This window comes from Ovis aries, chromosome X (assembly GCF_016772045.2).
Source record: "Ovis aries strain OAR_USU_Benz2616 breed Rambouillet chromosome X, ARS-UI_Ramb_v3.0, whole genome shotgun sequence".
NCBI lineage: Eukaryota > Metazoa > Chordata > Mammalia > Artiodactyla > Bovidae > Ovis > Ovis aries.
This window is the reverse complement of record NC_056080.1, coordinates 119,608,148-119,635,493: the sequence shown is the minus strand read 5'-3', so window position 1 is coordinate 119,635,493 and position 27,346 is coordinate 119,608,148. Positions and strand designations below refer to the sequence as shown.

Here is a 27,346-nt window from a genome sequence, read left to right as displayed (position 1 = left end):
GGATTCATGTCAATGTGTGGCAAAACCAATACAGTAAAAAAAAAAAAAGAAAAAAGAAAGAAAGAAAGAAAAAGAAATATTAAAAAAATAAAAATTTTAAAAATTAAAAAAAAAGAAAATTATATCTGAAAATATTTCCTTTCCTCAGCATAAGGTAGATGCTCATAAATTTGAGAAAGTTCAATGTTGAAAATATTTGTTAAATAAAAGAGCAAATAAAAATCTATTTAAGAAAAAAAATAAAATAAAAGATGCTTGTTCCTTGGAAGAAAAGCTATGACCAACCTAGACAGCATATTAAAAACCAGAAACATTACTTTGCCAACAAAGGTCCGTCTAGTTAAAGCTATGGTTTTTCCAGTAGTCATGTATGGATTGTGAGAGATGGATCATAAAGCTGAGCACTGAAGAATTGATGTTTTTGAACTGGGGTATTGGAGAAGACTCTTGAGAGTCCCTTGGACTGCAAGGAGATCCAACCAGTCAATCCTAAAGGAAATCAGTCCTGAATATTCATTGGAAGGACTGATGCTGAAGCTGAAACTCTTGATACTTGGGCCATCTCCTGAGAAGAAGTGACTCACTGGAAAAGACCCTGATGCTGAGAAAGATTGAAGGCAGGAGAAGGGGATGCCAGAGGGTGAGATAGTTGGATGGCATCACTGACTCGATGGAAATGAGTTTGAGTAAGCTCCAGGAGTTTGGTGATGGACAGGGAAGCCTGGCAAGCTGCAGTCCATGGGGTCGCAAAGAGTTGGACCCAACTGAGCGACTGGGCTGAACTGAACTGAAGTCTGGAGAAGGGTATGGCAATCCACTCCAGTTCTTGTCTGGAGAATCCCATGGACAGAGGAGTCTGGCAGGCTATAGTCCGTGGGGTCGCAAAGAGTTGGACACGACTGAGTGAATAACACACACACTAATTAAGTATACACTCTGTGGCAAGTACTGTTTTAAGCACTTTACATTATTCATTAAATAATTCATTATTCATTAAATAATTCAGTAGCTACAATAATCCTGTGAAGGAAGATACCAAAAGAGTCATTTGAAGAAAAAATAAAAATAATAAGCTCAGAAAGATTAGGTAATTTACCAGATTTACCAAATCACTCAATTAGATATCTAAGTGAGAACTGGAACCAAAGTGGTTTGATTTCTGAGGACAAGGCTCTTAACCACTGTGCTATACTCTCATCCCTAAATCCTAAATGATTAGTAGGGATTTTTCAGGAATAAGAAAATGAGCATGCTCAGAAGAAGGAGAGCACAAAGGACAAAAAGTTCAGCCTAGGAAAAAGTCAAAGAGTTGCTACTGAGACTGTGTCAGGTAACAGAACTTAGGTAAAGATGGACATGATGCTTTCAAAAAGTCCATATTTTGTTATTGCTAATGAGGAGCCAATAAAGAATTTTAAGCCAGGGATTTCTCTATAACCTGTGAAACTAGAGAAAGTGGAACCATTAAGAAGTTATTATTAACACAACTGCCAATAAAAGAAAGAATATGGGTTCCGACACAAGCAAGGGCAGTAGATATGGAGAAGAGGTAATGAACTGGAGAAAGATGTATAGTTAGCATTCTGGTGAACAAGTAGGTGAGGAGAAAGAAAGAGAGCAAGATCAAGGAAGACTGAGGTACAGAGCTTAGAAAACTGGGTGGGTAATACTGCTATTAACTAAAATAAAGAATAGAGAGGAGGAGCAAGTTCCATGGTGGTGGGATGGGACAGGGAGACACGATGAGTATGAAAAACATGGTATCCAGACAATTAGAAACACAGGTACAGAGACAAGTGAAAAAAAGTTATGAGATGTAAATTTAGACCCAGGAGAGTATGAGACATCTGAAATCATAAAAGCTTCAGAGAGAGTAAGGAAAGAGGATGAGACCCTAAAATCAAGTAGGAGAAAAATCAGAAGAAAAGTTAGCCAGGAGTATCAAAAAGAAAAAAGAAGAATTGGGGAAGGAAAATGAGGAAGAAACCAAGCAAGGGGTTTTGAGAAGAAAGAGGTCTCATCACTGTCAAACGCTAAACTGAATTTTGCCATTAGTAGGTATGTTACGCTCCAGTGAGGCTATTTCGGAGAAGGCAATGGCACCCCACTCCAGTACTCTTGCCTGGAAAATCCCATGGACGGAGGAGCCTGGTAGGCTGCAGTCCATGGAGTTGCTGAGAGTCGGATAGGACACGACTGAGCGACTTCACTTTCACTTTTCACTTTCATGCATTGGAGAAGGAAATGGCAACCCACTCCAGTGTTCTTGCCTGGAGAATCCCAGGGAGAGGGGAGCTTGGTGGGCCGCCGTCTATCGGGTCACACAGAGTCAGACACGACTGAAGCAACTTAGCAGCAGCAGCAGCAGCAGTAGTGAGACTATTTTAATGGAGAAATGGAAGTAAAAGCTGCACTGCAGTGAGTTAAGTGAAGTGAAAGTCGCTCAGTTGTATCCGACTCTTTGAAACCCCATGGACTGTAGCCTGCCAGGGTCCTCTGTCCATGGAATTCTCCAGGCAAGAATACTGAAGTGGGTTGTCATTCCCTTCTCTAGGGGATCTTCCCAACCTAGGGATTGAACCCAGGTCTCCTGAATGGCAGGCAGATTCTCTATCGTCTGAGCCACCAGGGAAGTCCAAGAATAATGGAGTGGGTAGCCTATCCCTTCTCCAGGAGATCTTCGAAACCCAGGGATCAAACCAGGGTCTTCTGCATTGCAGGTGGATTCTTTACCAGCTGAGCTACCAGGAAAGCCCACAGTGAGTTAAGGAGTGATTAAAAACTGCAGATCTAGCAAAGGTAAGTTTGGTCCCAGAAGAAAACAAAGAAACAAGGCAACAGCTGTTCGGGAATCAGGGATAACGGTAGAGGTCTGAGCACATTTATAAGATGGAAGGTAAAGAGACAGGACATAGAAGAGTGAGCAGATAATTGATAAAGGAAAGAAACAGAGGATGATGCAGTCAAAAACTTGATGAGACTTGTATTATTGTTACTCAAGTACTATTCTAATTTAAAATATCCATTATACACAAAAACTTAGAAAGATACTTATTTTGCATTACTGTACATATTTAAATATCCTAAAACTCAAATTTGAATATATACATAGATTTAAAATATTCTGTAAGTCCAAATTGTTACTAATTCACCTCAGCTGTCCTCAATTAATATTAGTTTGAAAAACTGAAGTTTCATTAATTCTAAATTCAAATACTATACAATAAAGGTCTATTTAGGAGACAAAGATTAGTTCGTTCATCTCTGAAGCTCATATTAACTTCACAGGAAAGACAGTACTTGTGCACAAACTGACTCAGAACAAATCAATTCACTTCACAAGCCCAGGTGGCTTCCCTATTCCGGTATACAGTTAAATATGGTCAGAGAAAACACACGAAAATATTTTCCTTCATGTTAAGCCTAATTAAAATATCATACTATATTTACAAATTAAATAGGTATTCTAAGAGTCATAATGCTTTATCACAAAAGTAACGAGATACATTTGAAGACAAATATATCTGGCATTTAAATAAATCAAATAATCCTTCATGTTGATGTATGGCAAAACCAATACAATATTGTAAAGTAATTAGCCTCTAATTAAAATAAATAAATTTATATTAAAATAAATAAAATTATGTTAAAAAACTAATTTAGCATAGTTATCTAGTGTTTTTAACTTTATTTAGAAAAGAATCATCAAATGCATTTAGAAATTTGTATTGTCATTCCTACACGAAATGAAAGCTACTAATTTACATTGAACATTATCAAAAAAAGGTTAAATTTTCATACTTTGTTTATATACTAACACATTTCTCTAAGATTTTCTTTTTTAAGGTAATGTATTTTCTGGAATATCCTTACTTTGAGAAATGCAGTGATTTTACTTCAGTAACAATGACGTTAAATTTTATTTACTAGAATTGTAATCTGAACAAGGGTGGCCAAGAGTCTAAAAGAGCTAACATAACTCTCCTACAATGATCTACTTACTCATATAGTTTGACCTAGATTATCTTCTTAATCACATCATCTGGCCAATTATGTTGAAACATTTTTTAATTTCATTTCAGGGGCTTACCTGAAAAACATACCTCCCCAAACCAGTCCCAGCAACTAAGAAACCGGAGAGCTAGAGTTTACACACACACATTTTCAATAAATTTCCTAAATAACAGCATCATGAATAATTTATCATGGGAAACAAACAAAGAAATCCTATGGTTCAGTCATTTATATGTGCTGGGGTAAAGGTGCACAAAAGCTCTATGTTTCAAAACAAAGCAAAGTTAAAGGAGCCATCACTGAGTGAGTTTAGTGAAAATTTGATATGTATCTCTATAGTCAAGGTGAAGTCGCTCAGTCATGTCCGACTCTTTGCAACCCTGTAGACTGTAGCCTACCAGGCTCCTCTGTCCATGGGATTCTCCAGGCAAGAATACTGGAGTGGGTTGCCATTTCCTTCTCCAGGGGATCTTTCCGACCCAGGGATCGCACCCAGGTCTCCCGCATTGGAGGCAGATGTTTTAACCTCTGAGCCACCAGGGAAGCCATCTCTATAGTAGTATACATTAAAGGGTTACTCATAAGATATAATATTGAACTTAATTTAGATATATAGTTAATCTCTATAAAATTATGTTCAATATTATATCTTATGAGTAAGCCTTTTGATTCCTGAGGGATAAGTGATTAAAAGAAATTTTCTTTTTGAAAGAAAGAAACTTCACAGAAATCGACGATATTTTAATCATGAAAACATTGGCAAATCTGAATAACACTTTTGACTTCACTTAGTAGTATCTCAATTTTACAGTTTTTTTAACATCTTAGGAAAAAATTGTTGACATTCAATTTTTTACACTGTCCTAACACTGACATCTTCTGACTATTGAGGAGAACTACATAATTGCTTAAAACATTTCCCAGTAATTGAAGCTTATCTTTGCACCTACTTTATTAACTATAGTAGAAATTCGCATTTGTTGAATGATGATTATGGACTCTTCAAATATTATCTTATTTGATCCCTTAGCAACTTATAAAATGGTAATATTGTGGAAGGTATACTTAAGCCATAGAAAACAAAATATTAAACAAAAATTATTCTAATTAAATCAAACAACTATTTTTTTAAGGTTCACTGAGGCTTCCATTAAGACTTTTATTGAGAGTTTTACTTGAGTTACAATAAATTAAAAACACAAAAGTGTTCATTTGGTATTAGGCTATCCACAGTAGATCAACAGGCAGCACAGCATAGGCTCTGGGTTCAATGAACTCAGACGTTTGTTATCCTAAGTGACCTGGAGGATATTACTTAGCCTCTCTGTGCCTTAATTTGCCCATCTATAAAGTAAACATGGTAATAAACGTACTTACTCATAGGGTTGTTATAAAGATTAAATGAGTTGATATTTGTAAAGTAAGTACTTAGAACAGTGCCTGGCACTTACTAACTGCCATATATAAGTATTTTGACAAACAGAAATCTGTATGCTTTTACTATACTAATGATCAAATAAATATCAAATCTCTTTTATTAGTTAAAAATATTAAAATTTATACCACATCATCAGTTATTCATCAAGTTTTATCTGTTAACAAATTTCCTTTAGTGCCTTTATTCAAGTTCCATAAACAAAAAGAGGGGACTTTAAATTAATAAATGCCAGAATGTAAATATAACTACAGATTTGTAAAGGGTATTGACCAGGGTTCTATCTAGAATGTCTTTCCCTTTTTCCTTGTGTCTTTTATTTCTTCATTATCTCTCATATTGACCAGGTAACATGAGGCTCATTAAAAGGATCCAGCAGTTATTTGTTGACAGCATAAACTTACACAGACTAAGACATATAACATTTTTGTTTTGGGCATATGATACTACTTCCAAATATATGTTACACATCCATAAAAAGAAAACTGATCAATGTGCATAGAGATTCACTTTTACCAAACTGATAACAGCATGAAATAAGAACTACGTACTTATATATGTATTTATTATTAGACAAAATTAGGTTTGGGGAAACAGAAAAAGTTCACAAAGACAACAAAATTTGCTGAATAGAGCAGGAACTTCTTTTCACTGTTCATTTGAATCAGAAATCCCAATAACAAATTCAAGAGTACTCCAATTCTAATGACTGGTCACTACAATACAGCAGACCTGAATCACAAATAGACAAAAAGTATTACAATGTTTACGAAGGTGTATGCAATGAAATTTCATTAAAATTCTGCTAACTAGAAATTTGAGATAATTCAGATGGCCTGAGCCTTTAATTGAGCCAAGACGAAACATCATCCTAAGAAATATATTAAGGTAATAAGAAAATGGGGGACAGGCTTTTTAGGATAATATAAATAGAATTTATTTACACTGAAACAGTTAAACGCTAATTGTGAAAATGTGTCAACTCTTTATTGAAACAAACTGAATGAAAGACCTTTTTTAGGCAATTCTTTTAAAACATTATTAGATATTGGTACAACAATCAGTGTAGTAAACATTCATATTTCTTGTAAAGTATCTGGCAAATCACAATTCACTCTGATCTACTCTTAATTATTTTGAATTGCTGAAATTTTATGGAAATAACTGGATCATATAATTATACCACATGCATGTAGGAAATCAAGATAACACATTCACTATATTTAACTAGAGAGTTATATTCTGTCATATTAATGTAAAACAAAATGGATAAAATCAAAGCTAATAATTACAAAGTACATTTTATAACTGAATAAAGTACCTTAAAATATTCTTTTCTAATCTGTTTGCTCCTCCTCCTTTCTTCACTCTGCCAGATTATCGGGTGAGATTCTGGCCATTGCTGCTCATCTGTTTGATCCTTTTGATTTTCTAAGGGCTGTAAAAAGATAACTTCTTTTAATGAGATAAATGATAAAAAAATATTAGATATAACAGCAATTTAATTTCTTACCTGCCATATGAGGGGTGATAATGGTGAATTAACTTCATCTGCTGAGACACTGAAAAATTAAAAATGCCTTAATATTTAAAATATTTAGAATGTATACCTTAAGTATACATTATTAACATTACAAAGTTATCAGTTTTTTCTTTTTACCAGAAATCTAAAGAATTTACCCATGCCTATGCTTTGAACTAATAACATAAAACTTTCACAAAATGTATTCAATTCCGAATAACTTATGCTCCTTTAAAAAACATCAAAATGCATTTATTATTTAATCACACCCTATGCATAGAGCATTTCGGCTCTTTTGGGCTCAAAAATAATGCCATATCTAGAGACATATAGTCAAGATATATTATAGGATATTTATAATATTAATTCATTAAAGTGAAAGTGAAGTCGCTCACTCATGTCCGACTCTTTCCAACCACATGGACTGTAGCCTATCAGGCTATTCCGTCCATGGGATTTTCCAGGAAAAAGTGCTGGAATGGATTGCCATTTCCTTCTCCAAGGGATCTTCCCGACCCAGGAATCAAACCCAGGTCTCCCACACTGCAGGCAGATGCTTTACCATCTGAGCCACCAGGGAAGCTCCCAAATCTTGTCAATTAATTCATTACCAAAAACTAAAAAATAATAATAATAATACAATTTCTTTAGATGATCTGCATGAAACTTCAAGTGACCTAATATAATTGGAGTTCAAAAGAACTCCAATTGAGCCCAAAAGAAATGTAGTATCTAGAGACATATAGTCAAAAAATATTATAGGCTATTTATTATATTAATTCATTACCAAAAACTAAAAAAAAAAAAAATGCAATTTCTTTAGATGATCTGCATGAAACTTCAAGTGACCTAATATAACTGTAGTTCCAAAATAATATATGCTATGTGATAGGAAAGATGAAGATAAATAAAGACTTCAAATTTTCAAATTTCATGAAAACAATGAACACAGAAATTTGAGAAGCACTATGAACTCCAAGCAAAAAAAAAGAAAATGAAGAATACTACAATAAGATACATCACAATTAAATTAAAAGCAAATGATAAAGATAAAATCTAAAAAGCAGCCAGAGAAAAAAATACACATTAGGTTCAGTGAACTGACAAGAGAGTTCTCACAGGAAACAGCACAATCCAGAAGACAGGAGAAAAACCTCTTTAAGGTACAAAAAGAAAATGAAATTAACAAATGAGAATTTTATACTAGCAAAGATATTTCAAAAATGAAAGTGAAATACATTTTTTTTTTGGCCACACCACGTGGCTTATGGGATCTTAATTCCCTGACCAGGGGTTGAACCCAGCACCATAGCAGTGAAAGCACCAAGTTCTAACCACTGGACCACCAGGGAATTTCCAAGACTTTTTAAAACATTACAGAAACTGAAGGATTCAACATCAGCAGACCAGCAGGAAAAGTAATGTGATAATAGTTCTATCAGATAGAAGGAAAATGATATACATGGAAATACAGAGCTACACAAAGGAACGAAGGCTACTGGAGATGGTAACTAAAGGGGTAAAGATAGAAGACATTATTCTGATTAAATCTCTTTAAGGAAACAATTGACTATTTAAAGCAAGAATAATAACCACGTAATATCCCACATCCGAGGTCAGGGGTGGTGGCCGAGAGGAGATACCCTGTGTCCAAGGTCAGGGGCGACGGCCATGAGTGCCAGGCTGCGATGCACAGGAGCGGCCAAGAGGAGCTACGCTGTGTCTGAGGTCAGGGGTAGCGGCCGGGAAGAGCTACCTCCTGCCCGAGGCCAGGGGCAGCAGCCAAGAGGAGCTACACCATGCCCAAAGTCAGGGCGGTGGCCGAGAGGAGCAACCCTACGTCCAAGGAGCAGTGGCTGCGCAGGCGTAGGAGGGCCGAGAGGAGCTACTCCACGTTCAAGGTCAGGAGGGGCAGCGGTGAGGAGATACCCCTCGCCCAAGGTAAGGAGCAGCGGCTACACTTTGCTGGAGCAGCAGTGAAGAGATACCCCACGTCCAAGCTAAGAGAAACCCAAGTAAGACGGTAGGTGTTGCAAGAGGGCAGACACACTGAAACCATACTCACAGAAAACTAGTCAATCTGATCACACTAGGACCACAGCCTTGTCTAACTCAATGAAACTAAGCCATGCCCTGGGGGGCCACTCAAGATGGGCGGGTCATGGTGGAGAGGTCTGACAGAATGTGGTACACTGGAGAAGGGAATGGCAAACCACTTCAGTATTCTTGCCTTGAGAACCCCATGAACGGAATGAAAAGGCAAAATGATAGGATACTGAAAGAGGAATTCCCCAGGTCAGTAGGTGTCCAATATGCTACTGGAGATCAGTGGAGAAATAACTCCAGAAAGAAAGAAGGGATGGAGCCAAAACAAAAACAATAGCCAGTTGTGGATGTGACTGGTGAGAGAAGCAAGGTCTGATGCTGTAAAGAGCAATATTGCATAGGAACCTGGAATGTCAGGTCCATGAATCAAGGCAAATTGGAAGCGGTCAAACAGGAGATGGCAAGAGAAAACATCGACATTCTAGGTATCAGTGAACTAAAATGGACGGGAATGGTGAATTTAACTCAGATGACCATTATATCTACTACTGTGGGCAGGTATCCCTTAGAAGAAATGGAGTAGCCATCATGGTCAACAAAAGAGTCCGAAATGCAGTACTTGGATGCAATCTCAGAAACAACAGAATGATCTCTGTTCATTTCCAAGGCAAACCATTCAATGTCATGGTAATCCAAGTCTATGCCCCAATCAGTAACGCTGAAGAAACTGAAGTTGAATGGTTTTATGAAGACCTACAAGACCTTTTAAAACTAACACCCAAAAAAGATGTCCTTTTCATTATAGGGGACTGGAATGCAAAGTAGGAAGTCAAGAAACACCTGGAGTAACAGGCAAATTTGGTCCTGGAATATGGAATGAAGCAGGGCAAGGCTAATAGAGTTTTCCCAAGAGAACGCACTGGTCATAGCAAACACCCTCTTCCAACAACACAAGAGAAGACTCTACACATGGACATCACCAGATGGTCAACACCAAAATCTGATTGATTATATTCTTTGCAGCCAAAGATGGAGAAGTTCTATACAGTCAGCAAAAACAAGACCGGGAACTGACTGTGGCTCAGATCATGAACTCATTATTGCCAAATTCAGACTTAAATTGAAGAAAGTAGGGAAAACCACTAGACCATTCAGGTATGACCTAAATCAAATTCCTTATGATTATACAGTGGAAGTGAGAAATAGACTTAAGGGCCTAGATCTGATAGAGTGCCTGATGAAGTACAGAATGAGGTTCGTGACATTGTACAGGAGACAGGGATCAAGAACATCCCCATGGAAAAGAAATGCAAAAAAGCAAAATGGCTGTCTGGGGAAGCCTTACAAATGGCTGTGAAAAGAAGAGAAGTGAAAAGCAAAGGAGAAAAGGAAAGATATAAGCATCTGAATGCAGAGTTCCAAAGAATAGCAAGAAGAGATAAGAAAGCCTTCTTCAGCGAACAATGCAAAGAAATAGAGGAAAAGAACAGAATGGGAAAGACTAGAGATCTCTTCAAGAAAATTAGAGATACCAAGGGAACATTTCATGCAAAGATGGGCTCGATAAAGGACAGAAATGGTATGGACCTAACACAAGCAGAAGATATTAAGAAGAGGTGGCAAAATACACGGAAGAACTGTACAAAAGATATCTTCATGACCTGGATAATCATGATGGTGTGATCACTCACCTAGAGCCAAACATCCTGGAATGAGAAGTCAAGGTGGGACTTAGAAAGCATCACTATGAACAAAGCCAGTGGAGGTGATGGAATTCCAGTAGAGCTATTTCAAATCCTGAAAGATGATGCTGTGAAAGTGCTGCACTCAATATGCCAGCAAATTTGGAACACTCAGCAGTGGCCACAGGACTGGAAAAGGTCAGTTTTCATTCCAATCCCAAAGAAAGGCAATGCCAAAGAATGCTCAAACTATCATATAATTACACTCATCTCACACGCTAGTAAAGTAATGCTCAAAATTCTCCAAGCCAGGCTTTAGCAATACGTGAACCGTGAACTTCCAGATGTTCAAGCTGGTTTTAGAAAAGGCAGAGGAACCAGCGATCAAATTGCCAACATCCGCTGGATCATGGAAAAAGCAAGAGAGTTCCAGAAAAACATCTATTTCTGCTTTATTGACTATGCCAGAGCCTTTCACTGTGTGGATCACAATAAACTGTGGAAAATTCTGAAAGAGATGGGAATACAGACCACCTGACTTGCCTCTTGAGAAACTTAGATGCAGGTCAGGAAGCAACAGTTAGAAGTGGACATGGAACAACCAACTGGTTCCAAATAGGAAAAGGAGTATGTCAAGGCTGTATACTGTCACCCTGCTTATTTAACTTCTATGCAGAGTACATCATGAGAAACGCTGGGCTGGAAGAAGCACAAGCTAGAATCAAGATGGCTGGGAGAAATATCAATAACCTCAGATATGCAGATGACACCACCCTTATGGCAGAAAGTGAAGAGGAACTAAAAAGCCTCTTGATGAAAGTGAAAGTGGAGAGTGAAAAAGTTGGCTTAAAGCTCAACATTCAGAAAACGAAGATCATTGCATCTGGTCCCATCACTTCATGGGAAATAGATGAGGAAACAGTGGAAACAGTGACAGACTTTATTTTTTTGGGCTCCAGGGTCACTGCGGATGGTGATTGCAGCCATGAAATTAAAAGACACTTACTCCTTGGAAGGAAAGTTATGACCAACCTAGATAGCTTATTGAAAAGCAGAGACATTACTTTGGCAACAAAGGTCCGTCTAGTCAAGGCTATGGTTTTTCCAGTAGTTATGTATGGATGCGAGAGTTGGACTGTGAAGAAAGCTGAGCACCAAAGAATTGATGCTTTTGAACTGTGGTGTTGGAGAAGAAGACACTTGAGAGTCCCATGGGCTGCAAGGAGATCCAACCAGTCTGTTCTAAAGGAGATCAGTCCTAGGTGGTTTTGGAAGGAATGATGCTAAAGCTGAAACTCCAGTACTTTGGCCACCTCATGTGAAGAGTTGACTCATTGGAAAAGACTCTGATGCTGGGAGGGCTTGGGGGCAGGAGGAAAAGGGGACGACAGAGGATGAGATGGCTGGATGGCATCACTGACTCGATGGATGTGAGTTTGAGTGAAGTCCGGGAGTTGATGAACAGGGAGGCCTGGCATGCTGCGATTCATGGGTTCACAATGAGTCGGACACAACTGAGTAACTGAACTGAACTGAACTGATGTTAACACAAATGTAAAACATATGGCAACAATATTGCAAAGGCCAGGAGGGAAGAAATAGAAGTATACTCTTTTTCTTATCCAATATATATATGCATAATAGCACTTAAAGGTAGACTGTCATAAATTACATATACTTTAAACCTTAAAACAATCACTAACATAAGAACTAGTTATGTCTAATAAGCCCACAACAGAGATAAATAGGAATTTCAAAATATAATTCAAAAGACAGGAGAAAAAGATGGAAGATATCTAAAAATAATGCATAAGACAAAAATTAAACACCTAATAATACAGTAGACTTAAATCCATTAATACAAGTAGTTTCAATTAAATATTAAAAATCCTAAGAGTGCAATTAAAAATCAGACTGTCAGATTTGATAGAAAAGATACTACCATATGCTAACAATAAGAAACTGCCTTTCTCCATAAAGACACAAATAGGTTAAATGTAAAAGGAAGAAGAAAGATATATCATATAAACACTAAGAAAGAAATTAAACTAGAAGAAAGCTGAGGTGACTATATAATATCAGGGAAGTATACTTCAGAGCAAAGAATATAACCAGGGGACTTCCCTGGTGGTCCAATGGTTAAGAGTCTGTGCATTCTTTGAAGCACGCATGGGTTTAATCCCTGATTGAGGAACTAAGACCCTGTACACCACACACAAAAACGCCACCCTAACCAGGAATATTTAAAAAGTCATTTTATAAAGACAAAGATGTAAATTCACCAAAAGGACATTATAATCCTAAACATTTATGTATTTAATAACAGCTTTAGAATATATGAAGGAAAAATGAAAGAACTTTAAAGAGCAAGACAAATCCACAGTGTTGGAAATTTCAAATAGTCTCCTCTTAGTAATTGATAAAAACAACACTGTAATGCACCCAGGTGGTGGTGGGGTGGTGAAGACAAACAATAAACAAATAAAGAAGTCTGAGATATAAATAATAAAGTACTGAGAATGTCAGATGGTAAAAAAGTATATATTTACAATGTCAGACAGTACTAAGTTCTGTGGAGAAAAGTAAAGCAGGGCATGCAAAAAGGGAAGAAGGAATGGGGAAGGGATGCTCTTTTATCTAAGTTGTCCAGGGAATCTCTTGCTGAAGCAATGAAAGTTGAGCAGAAACGTAAAGACAAGGGAATAAGCCATATGGTTTTCTGAGAGGAAATCATTTCAATAGAGGCAAAAGCTTTGAGAGGGTGGGAAACCTGGTGTATTGCGAGTCAACAAGGAGGCCAGCATAACTAGAGAAGGACTAACAAGCAGGAAGAACAAGGCAAGAGGAACACAGTAGGGAGCCAAATAATGCAGAGGTTCACAAGTCCTTAAAGGACCCTGGTTTTCATTCTGAATGAAATGAGAGATCATTAGAAAATTCTGAAGAACGACATGATGTAACTTACATTTTAAAAATATCAAACTGATTCTTCTTTTTTTTCAATTGAAAACAGACTAGAGAAAAGCAAAGATGGAAAGGAGACTTGATATAAGGCTGTTAGAACTGAAGTAAGAGATTTCTAGGGCTGGGGTGATACGTGTGGAAGTGGTAAGACATGATCAGATTCTGGGCATATTTTGAAGGTAGAGTCAACAGGAGGTGCTAAAGGATTAGTTATGGAATGTGAAAGAAAGTGACAAGTTACAGATGACTCTGAGGTCTTTGAGCTGAGCAACTATTAATAGAAGGATGGAGCTGACATTTTCTGAAATGGGGAAAAATGCAAGAAGAGTTAAGTTTTGAGGGGCAAAGTGAATGATTAAAAGTGCTATTTGGGAAGGTTAAGTCTCAAATGCATCATACATCCTAGCGGAGCTGTTGAGTAGGTAACAGGCAATGCAACTCTGCTGTGTGTGTGTATGTATATACATACATATGCACACAGAAATACACATGCACATGCAAATGTTCATGCATATATATATAGAAAACTGGTTTAAGGGGAAAATACCAAAATATTAAGACTTGTCATCTCTGGGGAGTAGGATAACAGATGATTCTTTTTTTCCTTTATGACAAAATTTTCCTATTTTTAAACAATAAAGCTACATTATTCTTATAAACAGGAAAAAACTAAAATTTTGTTTTGTTTTTAAAGAAGAAATTAGGTGACTGTTCTGAAAATGAGAAAAGTGACAGTAAGAGTTCTGTAAAGAAAAGGCCAAGATTGAAAATCACCATTTTGAAGTTTGGGTAATTGGGGCTTTCTCAAGAGAATGTTAGGAACCTGGTGAAAAAGCTTAAGATAGAAATGAAAGAAACTGACAATGTATGGAAAATAGTACTACAATACTGTAAAGTAATTAGCCTCCAATTAAACTAAATTAAAAAAAGAAAGAAACTGAGAAGGAATGTAATAACAGAAACTTCAAGGACAAAAACATGTAAGATAAAGAATCAGTATTCAAAAAGGGAGAGAGTGGGTTAAATCCAGTTTAATGCAGAAGATATAGGAGATGAGGGCTCAATCCCTGGGTCATGAAGATCTCCTGGAGGAAGAAATGGCAATCCATTCCAGCATTCTTGCCAGAAGAATCCCATGGACAGAGGAGCCTGGTGGGCTACAATTCATGGGGTCACAAAGAGTTGGACATGACTGAGTGACTGAGCACGCACATGCACACAAGTGAAATTTGAGACAGCTGAATGTTTCTCGATTTGGGTATAAAAAGTTATCTTATGCCTGAACTGAATTCTAAAAGCCTAAGTGAAAAATGGAAGAAGAAGGGGAAATTCCAGCAGAAACACCAGGACACAGAACACAGAGATGTGAAATCATGTTGGAATAAAGGAAGGAGCACTACGGTTCCTAGCTGTAAAAGGTGCCAGTGCAAGAGTACACAGGCTGAGGCTTTCAAGCTAGGCAGAAACTCACTTCAATCTTATGGGTTAAGCCAAACATTTTAAGCTTTATCCTAAAAGTTAGAAAAAGAAGATTAATAACTTGGAAACACATAGTCAGGCCTGTACTTTAGAACCATCACTCTTACACCATTAGCACAGAAAACAAATTTAAAGGTAGGCCAAACTTGAGAAACAAGGTTTGGCTGCGAACTGTTGCAGTAGTCCAGGCAGAAAAGACAGGGCCTGAGCCAACATAACTGCAACAGGAATGGAGAGGTTGAGACAGATGCAAATAATGTTAAGAAGCTAAGATGCAAATAATGTTAAGAAGCTAAAGTTTTCTGTGACTGACTGGATTGGGAAGAAATGTGTAAGAGAAAGCAATTTCCAATGATTCCAAAGTTGACTATATAAACAGTGGCACATTCACTCAAGGTGCACTATACAGGAGAAGAAATAGATTTGGGAAAAGTAAGTCTAGTTTGGATTGTAAGGTAGTTTGGAAAAGACATCAGTGAAATGTATGCATCTGGAGAAAGCAAGCTGTTCTTGTTTCCAAACATTAAAAGTTGGGGTTCTGAAGCCAGACATCCTGGGTTTAAATTCTCACTATACCATTTACTAGCTGTGTGACCCTGAAAAGCTATGGCAATTTCTGAGCCTCAGTTTCTCACCTATAAAATGGGGATGACAATAGCAACAACTTAATAAGTTATTATGAGGATTAAATGAGATCATACAGCTAAAGCACTAAGAAGAGTATACATACAACAACCATTTAACAAATGTTAATTCTCTCTCTGTGTTATTCTGTACCCATACCCTAGCCTTCAACTTTTATATTCCCACAGGAATAACTCAGAAGTTGAGGTTGGTGCAAATTTTCAAACCAACAAAAAGAATAAATAGAAACTTTCAAGGTCTTCTAGTTCTCTGGAATTCATATACCTGGATTTAGACCATGTATTCATACAGAAGAAGTAAATAAAACCTAATTAAAAATAAGTTAAAAAGTGAACTATAACATAGAGAACAAATACAATCAATGATAATACATTATTCCTGACCATAACAGTAATACAATAAATGTCTGCTAAATGGATAAATATTGAGAACAAGAGGAGAAGGAGGTGAGAGAATGAGATGGTTGGATAGTGTCATCAACACAATGGACACAAGTCTGAGCAAACTCAGGAAGATAGTGAAGGACAGGAAAGCCTGGTGTAGTGCAGTTCATAGCATTTCAAAGAGTAGGACATAGCGATTGAACAACAACAATAAATGGATAAATGATTCTGTCATCAAAACAAAATGCAGGTATGCGCACAAAAAGTTTAAGTTGGCATTCTTGCATTTGTTTACATCAAAAGTCAATTTAACTTGTGTTGTATAGTACATTAAAAAAACATTTTAAAAGCCATTTCTTCTTTAAATTATCTCATTATATTAAATTGATATCAATTATTCTATTAAAGCCTACATATAGGAACATTACTGTCAAATGATCAACTCTCATTATATAATATTAACCATAAGAACTAAGATATTTTTATACCTCTTTTCGCATTCCATAGTTTGTTTTGGCTTGTTTCTTATGACATAAGTTGAATGATTAAGAATCCTAGAAATAAATCAGCACATTAATTTCATAATATATTAAAGAGAATAGTATATATACATGATATAAAAATGTTGATAATAAACTGCATCTGGTCCATGAAGATCTTTGCTAGAAAACAATATTTAAGTATTATTTAGATCAGATGCCCATAAGTTCACTGGCTATTATGAAGGAATGAAGCTCACCAATTCTTCCATGCATTTTCTTTTATAAAACCTTTTTCGAGGCTTGGATATTTTCCAGCCATGTTATTTTCCTGTGCATATCTAACTTTTAGCTGAGATAGAAAATAAAGAGATGCAGATTGTTTAAGTATCATCATAACTGATTTCATTTTTCCCAGCATAGCAAATGATACGGCCATGTAGATATAATAAACAATCATTTTGCCAAATAATAAACCTTAATTCCAAATGCAAAGCCAGTGCTAAAGTTCAATTCTTTAAAAAAATCCACAAGTCTATAAAACTTTTAATAACAGAATGAAACAATATATTTGAAGAAAATCAAAAAAAGAAAGAAAAATAAAGAGTGATAAACCATTACATAAGAGAACCATTTGTTCATAATTTTATATAATTCTAAGTATTGATCTCAAAGTCAAAAGCAATAAACAATGATCTATCTTTAATATAAGTAACTAATATATTTGAGTTAATATTTATCTATTTACTATGGATATAAATGTTAATTTTCAATTTTAAAGTTTAGTTTTATAAGGAGTAGAACATCTGCCTTTTATTCAAAATAATATAATCGGATGTCAACTATCAAAGGAATACAGAGAAGAGAATTTCAAATTAAAGATGCATATTGACTATTAAAATATATAATGAAATAAATATGTTCATAACTCCAGAAAGATGGTTTCATAAAGAAACCAATTTCCATCACCCCAGTTTTTTTCTCACTAGCTAAGATCTAGTAGAGCCTCAACAGGAGGAAGCTACAGCGAGAGGCAAATGACCAGTATCACACACAAAGCAGTGTAGCTTTGCACCAAGTAATTTCTAGATTACTGACACCTTTATCCTTCTTTGTGTGGACAGGCACTAAAATTGTATCGAATCCCCAAATGCAGAGGAATTTAGATAATAAAATATCTAAGAACATCAGGAAAAAATACATCATTAAAGAGTAATTTTTTAAAGAGGAAGTGAATCCTAAGAATTCTCTTCACATGGAAAAATATTTTTTCTGTTTCTTTAGTTCTGTGTATGAAATGATGGATGTTCACTAAACTGCTTATGATAATGATTTCATGATTTATGGAAGTCAAATCATTATACCAAACACCTTATACAAGGCTGCATGTTAATTATATCTCGATAAAACTGAAAGAGTAAAAAATTGATTTAAAAAGGAAATGTATCCTTTTTAGCACTGCAAAGTATCCTTGGAGAGGGTGAGGGTCAGAATTATTCCCTTGGAAGGGGGCGTCAAACTACAATGCCCTCCACTGCAGTAAATTCGGAATTCTCCCCACACCACACACACTAGTAGTGTGTGACTACTGATGTGCATGAGTCACATTAGAGGAGAAAGAAAAATGTTGAGCTCTACTTACTGATAAAATATATTTTATATTGAAAATTCTCTGAAAAATTTTACTCTGTACATTGATATTTAATGTTTTACTGTGTGATACTCAGAGTCAAAATAAATGTTTGTTTTATCTAAATATCTATTCTAGATTATCAAAACACTTCCATAATCCAGGTACCAATACTGAATTTTAGGTAAAAGAGTATATATATAATTCAGCTGCATCAACCTGGCCACTTAATACTTAAGGTGTCCACAAACTCTAGATACCTTGATGCACGTCCTGCTGCTCTGGTCCTCTGGAAGAATTTTTCACTGAATGATGCTCTATAACATAAAGGCCTCCGTCTGTATTCATATTTCACGTACATCAACCAAACCAAAAGATGGAAGAAGTAAGATGTTTTGGGAGAGGATAGGGAAGTCATTAGTAAAGCAAGCAGAAAAGAAAGAATGGATAGATTTTAAGGGTTGAGAGAACTACCTAATTAGTTATAACAAGCTAGAAGTTAACATGATGCTCCTCAAATTAAGAGTTCATATGATCAGAAAAAGAAAAAAAATCACATGAAAAAGTAATGTACATAATTTCTATAATTCAAAACTAAAATACTAAACTGCTCAAAATCTGATTTTGCTTTACATGATCCATAATTAATTATACTTCAATATAACTTTTCATAATTACTTTTTAAAATTGAACTGTATTACATAGTACTCAGAAGTACATCTTTCCACAGTAAGTAAAAACTCTCAGGACACACATAAAAGCAAATCAAATACTTATTAAAAGTAAATATGTATTAGAAAATACTACAGAATAAGCTAACAGGAATGAACATGCTATGGGGAACCAATCAACTGAAGCTATTCATTGCAAAAGTCTTCATATAATCGTTTCTTTAGCATGAAAATTAAATTTTAAGAAGCCAGCTAAACATTTACTTAATAAGCCACACAGTAAGAAAATCAGTATAAGAAAGAGCAGCAGCCACTTCTCTAATACTAAGATACCCACTTCTCTAATACTAAGATACATAAGTAGAGTTGGTGGAAATTTGAAGAATTGGTTAAATAATTTACAGAGCAATATTATTTTAAGATAATAGTTTTTTATTTAACTTCCAAAATTATAGTAAAAATAAAATTTTGATTTGTGGAACTATTTTAATATAGACAAGGTCACTGACTCAAGGGGACTTCAATACACTCAAATACAAGTAAAAATAATCCAATCTTTTAAGAAAGAGGATAAAGATTAGCTTTTAAAAATTTAACAATAAACTGTCAATATAAAGTAGTTTAATATATGCATCTCAATTAGACAAAGAAGGGCAGTCTTCTAAATAACTAGGCTTCAGACTTTGAACACTTAGGATTTATCTACTTGATGGTTTACTTGGTGATCTCTTTTCCTACCCTTTTTGATTACCAATTCTATGCAACATTCTCTTGCTATTTTCCTAGGATAGTTCCATCTACCAAGTACTAGTATAAACCTTATTAAAGAATTACATATATCTCTTAAAAAAAAGTGTAAACTAAAGTGGCAAAGCTGCTCTAAGAAAGTCATCACTGAACTCAACATAAGCTGTTTTTAAATTCCCTCTAATTTTGAAACAATGGCTGGCTTCTTTTAGATTTAGCTGAGAGTTAACACTGCATTTACTTTCCATTAATAGCTAGCTAAGAACAGCTAAACAGCAAGCATACAGTCAAAGTAGAAATCCTAAGTGGTACTTCTTGCTATACAAGAATAATCTTACCCCAGATAAATTATTTTAAATCAATACTAACAATAAATAAACAAAAATACTGCAATGATTATATTAAAACTTAAAAAGAAATATTAAAACTTCTGGTTGATTTGCAATTTTAAATAGCATTTCAGATTCTTCATCTAATAAAGCTAGAATCTAAAATGATACTTTGTGAAAGGGGAAATCTACAACCAGAGAAGGTATAAAAACTCAAATCCTCTAAGGAATATATTCTTTTAAAAGATTACTTTTGTCTTTTAGACTAACTCAAATTTATGTGTTGTAACAGTAAACAACAATTTTAATATCTAAATCTAAGAGATATAAGCAATAGCAGGATATTTTAGAAGGAAGGATGATATGATTTAATGGAGAAAATAATAGATTCAGCATAAGATAATTCTGAGCCCAGTTTAAGTTTAGCCATGAACAGAATTGGTTAGGGATGTAAACTGTCTATAGATTACACATTTTAAAAGTAAAATGTACTCCTTACTTTATGTCCAGATATCATAAAATTTTAATGCCTTCAAAAATTAGACATAGTTATTATAATATTAATGTCACTGATTATTAATCCAAAAAGCTCTTATATTTATATGCACTAACATCTGAAAAGGAATGGAGAAACAGTTCAGAGAAAGAAATTAATTTTGCATAAATTTCAAAAATAACAAAAATTATGTACAGAGAACATATTAACTAAGTTAATGGTTCATACTAGCTTTAAATTTGATCTCATTTTCAAGTAATTAACCAGTAACAGTATTAACAAATACCTACTATGTACAAGGCAGAGCTAGGTACTGCTTTGTACTTATTACAAACTATCAAAAACCAAGACCTATGAAACATCATTTGATATATTTAGGTTGAAAGAGTAATTTAAGTCAGAGGGATAGATGTAAAACTATACAATAGGAGAAAACTGAAAATATAGAAATGATATATATGGCTATATTAAAATCTAAAATTATACACTCAAATGCAATTCTGGACATGAGGGAAATACATATTGTTGTGGGTTCTTATAAAATCAATATTCTCTGTTCATAATGATTAATGCAATTTTTTCACCTGCCAAGTAGGGGAGGTAGAAAACTTAACTACTTTATAAGCTACATAGAGCAGGTGGTGGCTTGCTTCATCATACCTCTTAAACCAACGGGACCATCAATACTTTAATTTTACTGAAGGGGGGAAAATACATATAACCTCATAAGTAGTCAATTTTTAAAAAGGCCCATTAGAAATGAAACACAGGAAAGATTAAAAGATAAGCTTCAAAAAGGATGACAGAAAAGCATGACAGAAAGTTATGACAGAAGAAAAATGTCAATTGGGAATGAGGGTCCATTAGATATAGAAGGGATAAAGATATTTTCTAGTATGGTTTTTAATTCTATACATGTAGTAGCAGTGCAAAAAGAGATACATAGTGGTCATTTTAAAAACTATTATAGTGGCCCCTAATACCACACATCAGTCACTGAATAAGTTTTAATAGTAATTATTTTTCAAAACATCTTTAAGCAAATGCCAACATACTTTTTTAAACATCCTAAAACATGGTCCTGTGATCCATAAACATTTATTGCTTTGAATATGTAAAAAATGTAACAGTTATCCAAGTTAAAGGCACCAAAGTTATTCTTTTAATTTTCTCAAAACAAACAAACAAAATCTCAATTCTGCTTTATGATTTCAAAATTATTGACATAAATGTAGCACTCTCAGTACATGAAGATGGCAATAACAGCCAACCCTCAGCAGCACGCAGAACCTTCTCTGTATAAAAAATGGACTTGCACTGATTTTATACTCATTAACACAAGGTCCTGCTCATTGCCAATAACATGCCTAGCCAGAGGGAGAAATGCTCCTTGACCAAGACACAGACTAAAGTGAACCTGTGATTCTCAAACTGTCACACTGATTTAATCAGTGATTATATAATTCAATTTTAAGGAGTTTACACATATCCTGAGTAACTCAAAATCAGATAAAAAGCACACTATATACTTGTGACATGTACTTAGAAAAAATGCTTATAACATATAATGCTATTGTTAGCTAAGATGAATATCAATTATTATTATTTAGTACAAAGGAATAAAAGATACTTAAGCAATAAATAGAATGACTATATGAGTATAAATTATTCTGTTAATTATATATGCAATTTTATATTTCTTTCCTAAGTATTTCCTATTGTCTTTTAGTAGATGGTCTTCTTGTTTACTGTTTATTTGACAATCTTTAAATATAAAATTTAATGATTATAAAATTTTCCCATATAAATCTCATTACTGAAAAAAATACCTGTTCTTCTGCTCTTGCTGCAATAACTGAACAGCTATTTTCCTCAAATCAGTTACTTCCTTCAAACCATCATCCTCTTCCTCAGCAAGTAGTTGTTCTTTCCCAAGTCTGAAAGGTAACATAAACGTTGATTATCCAAAAAGTAAGGCAGATGATATTTTATGCCAGCTTTCAGATGGAGAAACCATGTTTTGTTTTTACTAGCACGTGAAATGTTCTTTTATTTAAAATGTTAAAATAAGAAATAAAGAATATTGAAGGAATATAAAAACATATTAATATCTATCCTCTCTACTCAATAGGAAATGTCACATTCTGGTTATATTAATATAATTAATGGCTAACAAAGTAAACTGCATTACCATTTTGTAATTTCTGAAATGTGAAATGGCCACAGTAAAACAATGCATATTCTCCATCTTGAGTATAATAAGGACCACAGAGCTCTATTTGGCCTATCTTTAGGAAAAAATAGAAAATGTTATGAAAATTTTTTATTTTATCACCACTCTGCTTTTATCAGTTCATTTATTTTGATTTTTAAAATCTCTGTATAAAATGTTTAAGTAGTAGAAATGCAAATAGATTCAGATAAGATTGGAAAATCTGCCCAAAAAATTCATTAAAATATATGTATCTTTTTTGTCATTTAAAAAGAACGAAGAAATTTTAAAACTGTTCTCTAAACTCTAGTAATTTTATCCCAAAGGCATTTCATTTAAAAAATGGTGTCAGTGACTTCCCTGGCAGTCCAGTGGTTAAAACTCTACACTTTCCATGAAGAGGACACAGATTCAATCCTTGGTGGGGAAACTAAGATCATGCATGCTGCATGGTAAGGTAAGTAAGTAAGTAAGTAAATAAACAAATAATGGTATCAAACCTAAGACTCTGTATCTTTACCATATCGTGCATGCTACTGGAGTCTCTCAAGGTAAGACAACTGTCTTCATGCAATAACATGAGAAAGTAAGAGAAAGATGAAACACAGAGAGTAAAGCAAAGCACTGTATCTCCTTACGGGGCACCAGAGATGATTGATTAATGACTATTAAAGTTACTTATGAGGTCATTTGAGGGAAGCACAATACAGAGAAAAGAGAAAAACGTGGGGATCAGAGAGCTAGACACACACCCAAGGTTCTAGTGGACACTAGCTAAGTGGTTTTAGAGAAGAAACACCTTCCTTATCTGTAAAAATGTGGACAATATCCACCCTGTAGGATTTAGTGACAGAGAAGGCAATGGCAACCCATATCAGTACTCTTGCCTGGAAAATCCCATGGACGGAGGAGCCTGGTGGGCTGCCGTCTATGGGGTCACACAGAGTGGGACACGACTGACATGATTCAGCAGCAGAAGCAGGATTTAGTGAAGATTAAGTAAGAAACTCCAAAAGAGGAACTCCCCAGGTCATTAGGTGCCCAATATGCTACTGGAGATCAGTGTAGAAATAACTCCAGAAAGAATGAAGGGATGGAGCCAAAGCAAAAACAATACCCAGTTGTGGATGTGACTGGTGATAGAAGCAAGATCCGATGCTGTAAAGAGCAATATTGCATAGGAACCTGGAATGTCAGGTCCATGAATCAAGGCAAATTGGAAGTAGTCAAACAAGAGATGGCAAGGGTAAACGTCTACATTCTAGGAATCAGTGAACTAAAATGGACTGGAATGGGTGAATTTAACTCAGATGACCATTATATCTACTACTGCAGGCAGGAATCCCTCAGAAGAAATGGAACAGCCATCATGGTCAACAAGAGAGTCCGAAATCCAGTACTTGGATGCAATCTCAAAAACAAAAGAATGATCTCTGTTAATCTCCAAGGCAAATTATTCAATATCACAGTTATCCAAGCCTATGCCCCAACCAGTAACGCTGAAGAAGCTGAAGTTGAACGGTTCTATGAAGACCTACAAGACCTTTTAGAACTAACACTCAAAAAAGATGTCTTTTTCATTATAGTGGACTGGAATGCAAAAGTAGGAAGTCAAGAAACACCTGGGGTAAGAGGCAAATTTGGCCTTGGAATGCGGAATGAAGCAGGGCAAAGACTAATAGAGTTTTGACAAGACAATGCACTGGTCATAGCAAACACCCTCTTCCAACAACACAAGAGAAGACTCTACACATGGACATCACCAGATGGTCAACACCAAAATCAGATTGATTATATTCTTTGCAGCCAAAGATGGAGAAGTTCTATACAGTCAACGAAAACAAGACCAGGAGCTGACTGTGCCTCAGATCATGAACTCCTTATTATCAAATTCAGACTCAAATTGAAGAAAGTAGGCACAACTGCTAGACCATTCAGGTATGACCTAAATCAAATCCCTTATGATTATACAGTGGAAGTGAGAAATAGATTTAAGGGCCTAGATCTGATAGATAGAATGCCTGATGAACCATGGAATGAGGTTCGTGACATTGTACAGGAGACAGGGATCGAGAACATCCCCATGGAGAAGAAATGCAAAAAAGCAAAATGGCTGTCTCGGGAGGCCTTACAAATAGCTGTGAAAAGAAGAGAAGCGAAAAGCAAAGGAGAAAAGGAAAGATATAAGCATCTGAATGCAGAGTTCCAAAGAATAGCAAGAAGAGATAAGAAAGCCTTCTTCAGCAATCAATGCAAAGAAATAGAGGAAAAGAACAGAATGGGAAAGACTAGAGATCTCTTCAAGAAAATTAGAGATACCAAGGGAACATTTCATGCAAAGATGGGCTCGATAAAGGACAGAAATGGTATGGACCTAACACAAGCAGAAGATATTAAGAAGAGGTGGCAAGAATACACAGAAGAACTGTACAAAAAGATCTTCACGACTCAGATAATCATGATGATGCGATCACTAATCTAGAGCCAGACATCTTGGAATGTGAGGTCAAGTGGGCCTCAGAAAGCATCACTATGAACAAAGCTAGTGGAGGTGATGGAATTCCAGTTGAGCTGTTTCAAATCCTGAAAGATGATGCTATGAAAGTGCTGCACTCAATATGCCAGCAAATTTGGAAAACTCAGAAGTGGCCACAGGACTGGAAAAAGTCAGTTTTCATTCCAATTCCTAAGAAAGGCAATGCCAAAGAATGCTCAAACTACCACACAATTGCACTCATCTCACATGCTAGTAAAGTAATGCTCAAAATTCTCCAAGCCAGGCTTCAGCAATACGTGAACCATGAACTCCGTGATGTTCAAGCTGGTTTTAGAAAAGGCAGAGGAACCAGAGATCAAATTGCCAACATCCGCTGGATCATGGAAAAGCAAGAGAGTTCCAGAAAAACATTTATTTCTGCTTTCCTGACTATGCCAAAGCCTTTGACTATGTGGATCACAATAAACTGTGGAAAATTCTGAAGGAGATGGGAATACCAGAACACCTGACCTGCCTCTTCAGAAATCTGTATGCAGGCCAGGAAGCAACAGTTAGAAGTGGACATGGAACAACAGACTGGATCCAAATAGGAAAAGGAGTATGTCAAGGCTGTATATTGTCACCCTGCTTATTTAACTTCTATGCAGAGTACATCATGAGAAACGCTGGACTGGAAGAAACACAAGCTGGAATCAAGATTGCCAGGAGAAATATCAATAACCTCAGATAGGCAGATGACACCACCCTTATGGCAGAAAATGAAGAGGAACTGAAAAGCCTCTTGATGAAAGTGAAAGAGGAGAGCAAAAAAGTTGGCTTAAAGCTCAACATTCAGAAAATGAAGATCATGGCATCCGGTCCCATCGCTTCATGGGAAATAGATGGGGAAACAGTGGAAACAGTGCCAGACTTTATTTTGGGGGGCTCCAAAATCACTGCAGATGGTGACTGCAGCCATGAAATTAAAAGACGCTTGCTCCTTGGAAGAAAAGTTATGACCAACCTAGGTAGCATATTCAAAAGCAGAGACATTACTTTGCCGACCGGGGTCCGTCTAGTCAAGGCTATGGTTTTTCCTGTGGTCATGTATGGATGTGAGAGTTGGACTGTGAAGAAGGCTGAGTGCCAAAGAATTGATGCTTTTGAACTGTGGTGTCAGAGAAGACTCTTGAGAGTCCCTTGGACTGCAAGGAGATCCAACCAGTCCATTCTGAAGGAGATCAGCCCTGGGATTTCTTTGGAAGGAATGATTCTAAAGCTGAAACTCCAGTACTTTGGCCACCTCGTGAGAAGAGTTGACTCACTGGAAAAGACTCTGATGCTGGGAGGGATTGGGGGCAAGAGGAGAAAGGGACAACAGAGGATGAGATGGCTGGATGGCATCACAGACTCGATGGACGTGAGTCTGAGTGAACTCCGGGAGATGGTGATGGACAGGGAGGCCTGGCGTGCTGCGATTCATGGGGTCTCAAAGAGTCAGACACGACTGAGCGACTGAACTGAACTTAAGTAAGAAACAGGAAAGCATGTAGCACAGATCCTGGTAGATGGTAGGTATTCAACAAATACTCTTTCTTTTCTGAAAAAATATGGTAGGTCAATTTCTATCATTTCATAAGATAAAGGATACAGGGAAGATCCAAAGCAAATCATGTTAATAAAATAGAGAGGTAAATACCCTTAAAATTACCATAACCAGTCTCATGTAATGTAAAGTTTATTAAGCCAAGAGTCAGAACACCTCAGTTTGAGACATTTGAAACTCCAGGTCTTAGTTTCCTAATCAGTCAAATTATACCAATACTATCTGTTTTAAAGAACAGCTAAATAGCTTAAATGAGGCAATGTATGGGAAAGTATAATTTTCTTCAATAATAGTAATAGGAGACATTATAATCACACTTATGGAGAAAAACAGTGTATATACTACATTCAGCTTATATGTTTACTATAATTTTCAGCTTCATTGAGGAAAGCAGACAGATGAAATATTCACAAATTAACTATCTGAAATTAACAGGTAAATGAACAAAAAATTATTCATTCAAGCAGAAATATCTAATGATATTTCAAGGATTAATAAGCAATACTTCAATTTGCAAATTCAGGTGTGCT

At 35.8% G+C, this 27,346-nt stretch overlaps 1 protein-coding gene across 4 annotated transcripts in view; it reads right to left on the bottom strand.

Moving 5' to 3' along the window:
* LRCH2 (leucine rich repeats and calponin homology domain containing 2) overlaps nt 1–27,346 on the bottom strand; it is a 105,919-nt gene that overhangs the window by 17,929 nt on the left and 60,644 nt on the right. For 2 of the 4 annotated variants that reach the window (XM_060407885.1, XM_060407886.1), the window contains exons 11-15: nt 22,352–22,459; nt 18,540–18,617; nt 16,659–16,724; nt 6,963–7,011; nt 6,771–6,887 (exon numbers count right to left, since the gene is read on the bottom strand). In XM_060407885.1, coding sequence (XP_060263868.1) covers nt 6,771–6,887; nt 6,963–7,011; nt 16,659–16,724; nt 18,540–18,617; nt 22,352–22,459 — 418 coding nt within the window. The remainder of the gene's footprint in view (nt 1–6,770; nt 6,888–6,962; nt 7,012–16,658; nt 16,725–18,539; nt 18,618–22,351; nt 22,460–27,346) is intronic. The other 2 variants (XM_015105079.4, XM_027962966.3) reach the window with 1 other exon arrangement.